This window comes from Thalassophryne amazonica, chromosome 17 (assembly GCF_902500255.1).
Source record: "Thalassophryne amazonica chromosome 17, fThaAma1.1, whole genome shotgun sequence".
NCBI lineage: Eukaryota > Metazoa > Chordata > Actinopteri > Batrachoidiformes > Batrachoididae > Thalassophryne > Thalassophryne amazonica.
This window is the reverse complement of record NC_047119.1, coordinates 59,019,296-59,031,634: the sequence shown is the minus strand read 5'-3', so window position 1 is coordinate 59,031,634 and position 12,339 is coordinate 59,019,296. Positions and strand designations below refer to the sequence as shown.

Below are 12,339 nucleotides of genomic sequence, written 5' to 3'. Positions count from 1 at the left end.
CTTAATAACCAAGTTGCAAATACTCACCACTGCAATAACTGGAATAAGCACACCAAGGTTTCCAGCACTGCTTGAAGCCTACAGATAAAGCATGAGAGCACAAATGAAACAGCTAAAACTTTGTTTAAAAAAAGCAACTTGAAATCAACACAAACACTTCTAATGTTGCATTCCCATGTTGGCTGTAAGCAGTAGATGTTCCATTATTTAAGCGCAGTCAACCTGTTTAAAATCAGGTAAACATGAATAATTTGCTGGATTATTTAAATGCAGTCACCCTGTTTAAAAATCAGGTAAACATGAATAATTTGCTGGACTATATACAGGCATGCACATAACTAGTACTCATGGTGCTTGTGCATGCTAAAAATAAATGATGTGCAGCAGAAAACACAAGGGAAGCACTTTATAAGAGGAAAGCAATGACAGATTGTAGGAAAGGTGTTTCCCTCTGTGTGCTGTCTGCTGTGCATCAGTGATTTTTAGCACATGAGCATGATGAGTACCAGTTATGTGCACCCCTGCTTATATAAATACAGTCACCCTGTTTAAATCAGGGAAACATGAATAATTTGTAGATTTATTTGTGTGGTCATCCTGTTTAAAATCAGGTAAACATGAATAATTTGCAGGATTATTTAAATGCAGTCACCCAGTTTAAAATCAGGTAAACATGAATAATTTGCAGGATTATTTAAGTGCAGTCACCCAGTTTAAAATCAGGTAAACATGAATAATTTGCAGGATTATTTAAGTGCAGTCACCCAGTTTAAAATCAGGTAAACATGAATAATTTGCAGGATTATTTAAGTGCAGTCACCCAGTTTAAAATCAGGTAAACATGAATAATTTGTTGGATTATTTAAGTGCAGTCACCCAGTTTAAAATCAGGTAAACATGAATAATTTGTTGGATTATTTAAGTGCAGTCACCATGTTTAAAATCAGGTTTGTTGGATTATATAAATGCAGTCACCCTTTTTAAATCAGGGAAACATGAATAATTTGCTGGATTACTTAAGTGCTGTCACCCTGTTTAAATCAGGTAAACATGAATAATTTGATGGATTATATAAATGCAGTCACCCTGATTAAATCAGGTAAACATGAATAATTTGTTGGATTATTTAAGTGCAGTCACCCTGTTTAAATCAGATAAACATGAATAATTTGTTGGATTATTTAAGTGCAGTCACCCTGTTTAAAATCAGGTAAACATGAATAATTTGATGTATTATATAAATGCAGTCACCCTTTTTAAATGAGGTAAACATGAATAATTTGCAGGATTATTTAACTGCATTCACCCTGTTTAATTCAGGGAAACATGAATAATTTGATGGATTATATAAATGCAGTCACCCTGTTTAAATCAGGTAAACATGAATAATTTGATGGATTATATAAATGCAGTCACCGTTTAAATCAGGTAAACATGAATAATTTGTAGGATTATTTAAGTGCATTCACCCTGTTTAAATCGGGTAAACATGAATAATTTGGTGGATTATTTAAATCCAGTTTTAATTTGTCATGCCTAACATAAGAAAAAAAAGAGAGAGAGAACTAAAGAGCAGTAGCTTTACAAGAGCACCTTACTGCGTACCACAGCAGTAGACCCATAATTAATGTAGTGAGTACATAGGAAACACCACTTCGATAACTTTTTACTTTGAAGAGAGGTGGCCAAAAATGCAAGACAAGGCAACCTATTTCCACTCTACGAAAACCTTTTGTGATCAATTTAATTTTGAAAAATATTAAACCAGTATAAAATTAAAATTTCATGCACTAGTGTCATTGTTAATGTTGTTCTTAAGGGTGTGTGTGTGTGTGCACGTGCACCCATGCCATACCTTTAGAGTGGGGCCTTTGTCCGAGGCCCTCTCACTGGCTCTCTTTCCTTCTAAACCCAGTTGAACAAACAGCTCAAGCAGGTTGACCAAGAGTTCATCCACCATGTGCTCAGCCTGAAGGTTCGCTGCTATGTTGCCCAGAGCATTTATCACCGCCAAGGAACAGTGTCTATACAAACAAAGTCGAACTTAGTGCTCAAGACAAAAGCATTAGCAATACAATGTTCTCTGATTTTGGTTATTGCATACCAACTACAAATAAAAATCATGTCATCATCAAAAAGAGTCACTGAAAGAGGTCACATTTCCACAAGCTAGTAAAAGTCATCAGGTGTCATAATTTAAAATACTTTAAAAGCACTAAAGCTAAATGCAATGATAAGACAACATAATAAATGACACACCTCTCAACCCACTGTAGGTAGGCATAAGGCAGTACTGTAGACAAATGACACACCTCTCAACCCACTGTAGGTAGGCATATGGCAGTACTGTAGACCAGGGTATAAACTGTTTAAATGTTTAAAGTTATCAAAAATTGGATACCGCCCAACTCTAAAACATTTATCCTTTCAAGTTAAATAAATAAATAAAATGACCACCATCGCTTTGGGGGAACTAATGCGTGTGAACTTCAAATTGTAGGGTACCATAATACGGCATAGCCAACAATCATTTCTACCAAATTCACATCTCATTCCTCAATTTCCATGAGCAGACTAATTTTTTGCCAAACTCAATTCGTCACAATATTTACTGAATTCATGTGATGTAAGTTTTCAAAGTCAACATTCATTCCATCTGTCAAGAGGTACACAAAAGGTTTAATTGTTTGATAATCTCAGTCAGTACATGATTATATACTACTGGAGAAAACCAGGGAATACAACAGAATTTTTTCCCCATGCACAAAAAAAAAAAAGTTCAAAATAATTTATGTGGTACAAGTATGTATGATTGCCTTACCTTATATGTGGGCAAGTTTATAGAAGTTGATTAAGTAATATGAAATACAGTGAGAGAAAACAAATCATGCACGTATAATTATCAAGTACTCCCCAAACAAATTTGTTTAAGATGAAAATTTCAACAATGCGAGATCAACTGTTGCACCACTTCCCTGGCTGTTAAATAATCCTTTACATGCCACGGATATAATATATAGATCACTTTGGACCATTGTCCCCACAGTGGATATAATTAACAATTCAAGTCCTATTGAAGACTGTTAAAATACAAAGCATTTTACATGTAAACTTGGTACCAACGCATGTTTTCCAGCTGGCTCAAAGGGAGTTATCACATGGTGGATGATAGTTTCAGCTCAGTTTGGTTGAGAAATGAATGATCCAGATTCATGATTTTAATTTTTCTCCTATAGGCCAAATGGGCGCTGAAAACTAGCTCATGGTCATGTCTTTGGGCACAGACAAGTTCAGCTACATCATTTTAGGCCTGCATTTGGCTTAGCGCAGGTAAGTGTCTACATGTACAGACAGAACTGTGGGTTTGCAATTACACACACACACACACATATATATATATATATATATATATATATATATATATATATATATATATATATATATATATATATATATATATAAATAATTGTATAAGGTAGGAGTGTAATGCGACAGCGAAAAATTAGACATGTACCAAACTATGGGCTGTGTACCGTAAACAAACCTGACCTCAGCAACACTGACTATGAATTATTTTGTCCTTTTCAGATATTTATTTTTAATGGGATTACAAAAAAAACAATGTAAAAACTTCAGAAAGAATATTCTGAAGGTGGAAAATTTAGATCCTCAACCCAATTGTTGAACATTTCGAGTGACATTATTGAATAATTTTAATTTTGTGAAGACTTTTGTTCTATACTTGTATGAGGAAACCTGACAGGAATAAACTCTGAGTTAAACCATACCGTGACTCACACCCAACCATGAGGGGGGTGTATTATTACACCCCTAGTATAACTTTATTTAACCAAGTTAGTCCCATTGAGATCAAGATGTCTTTTACAAGGGCGACCTGGACAAAAAAGTTTCCAATTCACCTATCCTGTGTGTCTTTGGATGTGGGAGGAAGATGGTAGATAACTGTTTTCACACAATATGACTCCTTTGAGGTGCTGGTTACCTGTAGCCATGGTCTTTGTAGTCTTTGGCAGAATAGATCATGGAGCTGGCCTTCACACTTATCTGCTGGAACAAATTCCAAACTTCCTGATAGATGTATTGCTACAACAAAAACAGAAAGGATTATAAATCTAGAAATTTCAGAAGTTTCAGAAGTGGTGTCTATATTATTTGAAATCAAAGCATTTAAATCAATAGAGACCATATAAACATTTACATTGCCTGTGATGACCATGCAGCCTAGCTGGTCTATGATGAGGACATCAAGCTGGGAGGGGGGCTGACAGAATTTCTGCTGAAGGATCTGAAGGATAGGCTCCATCACTCTAGGAGTGTCTCGTAAGGCCACAGCAATGTGACCCAACGCTCTGATGGTGTGGTCTGGGATCAAATGGGCATCTCTTGAATAACAGAGGGAAACATTACTAAGGATTTCAACCAGGTGGATGTCAAACAAAAACATCAGAATTGCAGGACCCTTGACTTACTTATCATTTTCCTGATATATATACAGACGATTAGACAGACTGGCAAGAAAAGCTTCCACGATTACATTATCCATCGTCAATCCAGCTTTCAGGCACCTTGGACAGAAAGAAGAAGCAAACAGTGACGATGTCCTTAAAACTCCTATAGTTTAAGGCTTTGGGTTTACATATGAAAATTCACTAAGGTATATCTTCTATTATACATTCCAAATCTAAAGTACAACTCTACTAGTGTACACTAAGTATATCTAAATATCTAAAAAAAGAAGAGCAGAGCCACTTAGGTGCCTGGTCTTGAGAACCAGGGATGGTAGGTTGAAAAGCTTTTTTATCCCATGGGAACTCTCCCTACCCACCTAAGCGGCTCAAGAATATGGACAGCATGTATATAAGTGACATTTACACAATCAGGGTAGTAAACAACATCATACAGGAGAAGACTGTAGTATACATCTACCTAGTCTGTAGACTTGTAAAATTAAATTATAGCTAGTAGGCTAAGCTATAAATATGGTTATGTTATTATAGAAACAGAAGCTATGATGTAATATGTTTTAGGCTTCTATCTAAAGTTCACCCTGCTAGCTTACTATAGGAAGACAAAATCCATACTCTACTATCTATTGATATCAATTAAAGAACCCATAAACTGAAGAACCATTAAAAATCTAAACCATGCAAAATAAAAGTGTAAATCACGAAAGTAGGCTAACTAGTATAGCCAGAATAGCTACCGTTAATTTAGCCATTAACTAGCCAACTGTACTTTGTTAGCCAACAAAGCTGGTAGCTGCCGTATAAAGTACAATAGCATCGCTTCAACCTACAATAGCAGTATTAACAACAAATACATATAACAACAAATGTAAACAAAAGTGTGCATTAATGTTAGCTTCCCAAACAGAACAGAACCGTTATTATTATTATTATTATTATATGTTACTGCCAAACTACACAAGCATTAAATCAAATCTTGGAACCATAAAACTTTACACTGTTCAGGATGGAAGGAGTCTAAAGTTAACACCCAATGAATAAAGTTTACGAGGTCTATTAGAAAAGTATCCGACCTTATTATTTTTTTCAAAAACCATATGGATTTGAATCACGTGTGATTGCGTCAGACAAGCTTGAACCTTCGTGCGCATGTGTGAGTTTTTTCACGCCTGTCGGTTGCGTCATTCGCCTGTGAGAGGCTTTGAGTGAGGAGTGGTCCAGTCCCCTCATCGTTGTTTCATTGTCAGGAAATGGCGGAATGATTTGGGCTTTTTTTTCCCCATCAGAATTTTTTCAGAAACTGTTAGAGACTGGCAGCTGGAAACCATTAGAAAAATGTATCTGGCTTTCGGTGAAAATGTTACGGGCTTGGTAGTGCCGCATGGCGCACAGCAACGCCGTGATGAAGCCTCACAGGACACTTTCTGGCATGTCCAGGCACATCCACAATTTCTCGGATAATCACTCGATGGAAAAACCACCGACAGCTGTCTGAACGCCATCTCAAAGCCGTCCTGTGAGACCAAAACGGAGGTGGTTTTGTCTCGCTCCAGTAGCGAATCCATCGTGACGCGCGAAGCCTCCGCTCAGCTTTCCATGTCAAAATCTCTTGTTAAAAGTGAAATCTGCCAGAAAATGGTTGATGTCCAGCTCTTGTGATAACCAGAGAAATGGCACACGATGGTCACGGATCCAGACAGCCATCCGTTTAGAAATGAAATGGTCGTTCAGCCTGTCGATGGTGGCTTCGGAGCGCGGTGCGCCCCACAGCCGCTGAGGGCCGTCCTTAAAGCGACAGTAATGCTCATTCTCTACCAAGCCCGTAACATTTTCACCGAAAGCCAGATAAATTTTTCTAATGGTTTCCAGCTGCCAGTCTCTAACAGTTTCTGAAAAAATTCTGATGGAAAAAAAGCCCAAATCATTCCGCCATTTCCTGGCAATGAAACAATGACGAGAGGGGTGGACCACTCCTCACAGGCGAATGACGCAACCGACAGGCGTGAAAAAACTCACGCATGCGCATGAAGGTTCAAGCTTGTCTGACGCAATCACACGTGATTCAAATCCATATGGTTTTTGAAAAAAAAAAAAAAAAAGGTCGGATACTTTTCTAATAGACCTCGTAGCTTGAAAAATCCAACAGAGTGTCAGGATCACAACTAAGAAAGTGATGGAGCTGGAGGCATCCGATAGAAATGTGACATCATCTACCATTAAAAGAGGACTACGTTACCATGGCCTAAAAGACTGTCAACCAAGCAAGGAGACATGAATCAAAAATCCAAAGTTTGCAGATGATCACCACTACAATTCCCTGTCTTTTAAGACATAAATGAACTGTTCAACCATAACATTTATCATTGCCGGAAAAACAGGCCAGTGTACTCAAAGCTGTGACACAACGGTCTGCAGACAACAAAGTGAAAATGCTGGCATGATGATAATAATGATGCAAAATCACTGATGTGATACCTATTTATAACAAAATTGTGAGCCAAACTGGGGATAAAGTGTAAGAGGTAGCAGGCCCATAAACTTGACTGATGTACACCATTTTTGTCAGACGGAATAACCCAAAAGTCCAGCAAGGAGCTTGCAGAATGCTATCCTGTTTGATTCAAGATAAGCTATTAAAAAGATAAGACAACTTGTACATAAATGTTTGTCCCACTGAAAAACTGTAAATATAAGTTGAAATAAATATCTCAATAAATTTGAATAAAAACTGACAGAAATAAAGCAGACATTCTAGTTGACTTAACATATGTGTTGCTTCACAACAAGAAATGTGTGGAGTTGGGGAAAACTGAGTTTGAAAGATTTTAGCCGAGATATATTTAAACTTGTGACCTCAACTGTACACTTTCACTGACCAAGTTGTGCTTACCTGCAGATATTATCGATGGAGATGTCCCGCAGCTGTTCATACATGGAGGGCTGGTTCTTCTTACTGGACTGCGTGGTGAGGGTCGACTGAAAATGTTCGTTGGTTATGTGGATCTTTATCTCACTTCCTCCTTCACAAGTTGATTCACAACACAGAACTGGAATCAAACTGTTTCAGAACAATGAGGCATTCAGCTGCTGAGTGTTTGGTTATTACCTGCAGTGTACTGACTGTGGTATTTATGGAGCTTCACTAAAACAGGAGACGGAACGACCAAGAAGTCTCTCAGTGACGTGGTGACAGAGTGGGCTACCACTGGAAAGCGCTCACACAGACGACCCAACCCCTGAACACACACACACACACACACACACACACACACACACACACACACACACACACACACACACACACACACACATTTACATAGTACTACCAACAATGATAATCAGCAGTAATATTCTTTTTTAAACTCATTTTTTGTAGTAGTAAGTATATCAGCAGAGCATCAACCACTGAGCATTCTTCATTAACCAGCTGTCCAATAAAAGAAAATTAATGTCTCTTATTCAAGTCTGTACAATTCCAGTGATCTTCAATAAGATCACAAAATGATTGCACTGCCCGCCCCTCCAGTGTTTCCCCTAGAATATTTTTTCAGGCCCAGTGTCACTGACCGAATGGTCCCCCCTAAAAATCAGTCCACCCTGCCTTCACTGTGCATAAGTCATTTCTGTGCGTCACCAGCAATTCACAGATTATTGCCTCGTTTCTGCTTCAAACTGCACTCCAGTCATCATCTATCTCAGCAATCATTTCCACATAAATTCAGCATTATTTCATCATAAAAGACCGGGGAAGCAATCAGAGTGCCACAGTAGCACATCTGAGTCCGACTTGCTGCTGCGCCTACGTCATTTCGGCGTGATTTTCCAACTGTCGCCTAATTTCTGCTTAAAACGGACTTTAAAATGATTTAAGAGGTTTTACTTTGTCGTCTGGTGGTTAATCATCAAATTATTGCCTCTGATCGCTTTGGATGTAGAGAGTAAGACTCAGAGTCAGACTCAGACATGCTGCTGTGGTCCGAAATGACGCATGCACAGTGAAGGTTTGGTGGACCAATTTTTAAGGGGGGACCGTTCGGTTGGCGACACTGGTAGTACTCACCAAAAAACCCCCACCATCCATCAGCAATGTGTATTATGCAGAAAAATGTGAGGTGCTCAGAAGTGCAAAAGCTAAAGTTAAATGATGTGTGCATTACTTAAGACATCCTGCCACAGCACTGCACTGGGGTCAAACAAACAAACAAACAAACCCCCCAGCTCCACCTCCACTCACACGGTGTAGATCATCACAGCTCATGACATTATAAACTTCCTGCCAAGATAAGTCAATGTCTCTATAAGTTCAACACTTTCACCACATACAGATACGCGTCTGATGACTGAGTCCAGCAAGTCCTTAAAAGCCTGGATCTTAGGCTTCATCCCGGACAAAGCCAGGCACTCCAACTTCTCACTCAGCTGTAATCAACGTATACATTATTTCCACAAAGATCACAGCATTGTCCATGAAGTTAAGGTCAGCAAAACCTTCCTCATAAACAAAAGGACAAAGTCATGACTTTCTATAACCTTAAACCAACACCCAGTCCATGCAAGCACTGAACAGTGTAGGAGCCAGAACACATCACATAATGACTGTGCACACCACAGTGAACACTGACAGAAGAACACTGGATAAGAAATAAAAATCAAGCAGCAAAATGTCACCTGTAAGCAGCAAATGAGGAGGGGCATGTGAGCAATGATGACTTTGCTCGATGTCTTCGACTGGAGCTTCTCTGATAATTTGGTGCAAAGGTTCTCAGCTCCTTATGAAAGATAGAAAGTTTGCAGAGATGACTGCCAGGACAAATGGTGTCTTCTCAAGCATGTGAAGCCAAACCTTACCCTGCTCCTCGGTAACAGCCCACACCATCAGATCCACACAGGCGGCGTTGGCCTGACAGCGCAGCTTGAGTGGGCTCAGTTCACTCTGAAGGTACTCCACATCATGCAGGATCCTCTGCAGCTCTGACTGACTGCTGCTGAACTGTTCCAGGACAAAGTCGTGAACCTCCTTCACAAAGTCTATCTGAAGATCTGAGGAACAACATCAATTAATGAAACTTCAATCCAATTTTATTAGAGGAATTTGAGGTTTTAAAATCCCCAACTGCTGCATAATTTGAAGGATAGGGAAACATTTTCTAACCTTTCAAATTGTACAGGGTGTCCCTTAGCATTTTAAAGGTTGCTACATACAGTGGGTCACTGAAGGTTTTGTAGTACAGATGAATACCAGGATTCAACTGCCAAAGGAGGGAAATAAATAAATATGATGGTACATTTCAGGGGATTAAAAAGGCAGACAAACAGCTACAGCATTTTGAGGTCATACCTCTGTCAATTCTGTCAAGGTGTCATCCAGGGATTTCAAAAACGATTCAGAGACAAACTGATTCACCTTTTAAAAACAGACAGTTAAAACAGATTTTAAACTTTTTGGACACTTCTTAGCTCTAAGTATATCCACAGAACATTGTGCTGCTAACCATGAGAAGGAGCTGTCTAAGCATATCAAGAGGGATATGAAAGTCTCCACCACTGCTGCCAGTAAAGAGAGGAGAAACCGAGAAGCTGGAGCTTATGGTTGAGAAGTAGTAATCAGGATCCACTGCACTGCCATCAGGGAGGTAAGAGCCTGAAAGGGGGGAAGAGAGACATTGTAACTCAATAAATCACTAAAGATTCCTGAAATGACAAGAGCTCTACATCTGTTATGACTACAATCCAACCAATATATAGAATTTTGGGGGCCAATACAAATATTAGGGAGTAAAAAAAATTAACACCACCAATATATACATGAAAATTGGCAAGGATTCCTAATATTTCATTTTCAAACCCTTATGAAAAGAAATGTAACTGAGCCTGGATGGTTTTTTTTTTCATTTTAAAAGATTAACTTTATTAGATACGAGTATAACTATAAATATAACCAGCATACATCATGCTGCCGTCACACTGTCTTCACCCAGCTTGCCAGTCCCCATGTTGCATCACCCAGCATATGGATAAAATACACTTCTCCTCTATTTTGGTCCTGCCTAGGTGCCAGCATAGTGACCCCTTGTCACCCGTCACTGTAAAACTCCAAATTTGACTGAAAATGATTATAAGCTTGTCGCTTTGCCTCTGTCTTTTGTAGATAATGTGACCAAGGGGTGATGTGGTCCCAGCCATGCTTGACAGCACTGAAAATCATGCTACTGTGGCTCTTTCTACTGGATGATATGTTTGTGAAAGGCTCCTGTCTGGAGATATTATTGGCCATCTGATACATCGGTCGAGTTGTAGTTAAGACCATTTTGTTTACCTTCGTAGTAGTGTGCAGAGGGATCTGCAGGTGAGCTGGGGGTGAGACCTGCTCTCTCTGGACTGGCCTGACAAAGGACAAACATGTACATCAAACTTCTCCTTCATGTTTCCTACAAACCATTGGCAAATATAACTGATTTTAAAAATTGTTTTCATACCTGCTGTGACATACTGGACACAGAAGAACCTTTCCGCCTCAAAGTGTCTGCCTGACATACTGTGAGCAAAGAGCTGGGCAAGATACAACGGAAGTCATTGAAAGACCGGCGGTGAGTTACATCACCGTCGTCATCAACGGACAACACGGGAGGGACTGGTTGGGGGAACAGCTTTGAGAGTAAAGGCTCATCAGTGTTGGTGTATCTGCCAAATGCTCGGGCCACGCCAAGTAGACATGGCACTGTGTACCTGCACAGGTACTCTGTAAGAAAACAGTGCATTCAAAATGTTAATTTGCAGAAAAATTCAAGTAACACACAGAAGTTATTTTTCATGTTGGTACCTTTATCATGAGACTCTGGAGTCTTGCAGATACTGTGCAACACATGCATAACATCCATAACTGCCGCCAGGATCTGACAAAAATGTAACAACATGATACAGTATAAGCCAACTCAAACAGAAATTCTATCAATCTATTGCTAAAATTAAAAACAATACTTAGGCAGAAAGTAAATACAGCTTATTAGTACCACAGACCTGCCAAAATCCACAACTCAATACCTCCCTTTATAGAACAGAATTAAGGAATACCTCAACATATGCCATGCGATACTTGATGCACACACACTGGCACTCGCCGCCATTACTGGTGACCGTCGGCGTGTGACCGCTGCACGTGCATGCTGTGTTCAATGGCATTTAATGTAACATGTCACTGCTGCTTCCTTGACAGTGTTTTATTAAGTTTGTTTGTTTTCTTCCATTTTATCTTGGATTTGGAGTTTCTGAACAACCTGATGCTTTCTAGCCTGTCACACATGGTGTGTGAGTGGCATGTGCATGGAGAGTTAGTATTGTGTAAAGGGACATCTGCGCGACAAGTGAAGCTGAGTGGCGAGTGTTCTGAACACGTCAAAAGTTTTGAACATGTCCAAAACACTTGCCACACTGTGAGGAGTGCCAGGCACGATGTGGCGTTATGTGAAATGTTTGTAGCGAGTAGTGGAGCATTTGTGGCAGACAGTAGTGAGTGCTGCACACGCCTCTATACCCCACACACAAGCCTTCTATGTGAGAAGGGCTTTACAGTGTAGAAAGAAAATTTACAAAATCAGTGCCCTGACCTTTATGGCTCATGTTCATGTTTTGTGCTCTAAATATCAGCTTCACCAAAGATGAAATGTTTTCATTCCCATTTATTTCTCTGTTTACCAGCAAAATCTCTCAAAAACAAAGACTTCAATCAAATTTGGAATGATTCACCTTGGGGCATGAAATAATACTCAGTAACATCATGAGGCCAATGTGAATCCAGGATAATTTTGAATTCATATTTTTTAATATCTCACAAGGATTTCAATGTTATTTGTAT

At 39.2% G+C, this 12,339-nt stretch overlaps 1 protein-coding gene across 2 annotated transcripts in view; it reads right to left on the bottom strand.

Moving 5' to 3' along the window:
- Window positions 1-12,339, bottom strand: part of pi4kaa (phosphatidylinositol 4-kinase, catalytic, alpha a) — a 59,748-nt gene that overhangs the window by 41,390 nt on the left and 6,019 nt on the right. For both annotated transcript variants that reach the window (XM_034192338.1, XM_034192339.1), the window contains exons 5-19: window positions 11,308-11,380; window positions 10,964-11,226; window positions 10,804-10,870; window positions 9,980-10,128; window positions 9,826-9,891; window positions 9,640-9,736; window positions 9,336-9,527; window positions 9,156-9,256; window positions 7,594-7,723; window positions 7,378-7,507; window positions 4,491-4,586; window positions 4,220-4,403; window positions 4,004-4,104; window positions 1,856-2,024; window positions 28-78 (exon numbers count right to left, since the gene is read on the bottom strand). In XM_034192338.1, the coding sequence (XP_034048229.1) occupies window positions 28-78; window positions 1,856-2,024; window positions 4,004-4,104; window positions 4,220-4,403; window positions 4,491-4,586; window positions 7,378-7,507; window positions 7,594-7,723; window positions 9,156-9,256; window positions 9,336-9,527; window positions 9,640-9,736; window positions 9,826-9,891; window positions 9,980-10,128; window positions 10,804-10,870; window positions 10,964-11,226; window positions 11,308-11,380 (1,869 nt within the window). The remainder of the gene's footprint in view (window positions 1-27; window positions 79-1,855; window positions 2,025-4,003; window positions 4,105-4,219; window positions 4,404-4,490; window positions 4,587-7,377; window positions 7,508-7,593; window positions 7,724-9,155; window positions 9,257-9,335; window positions 9,528-9,639; window positions 9,737-9,825; window positions 9,892-9,979; window positions 10,129-10,803; window positions 10,871-10,963; window positions 11,227-11,307; window positions 11,381-12,339) is intronic.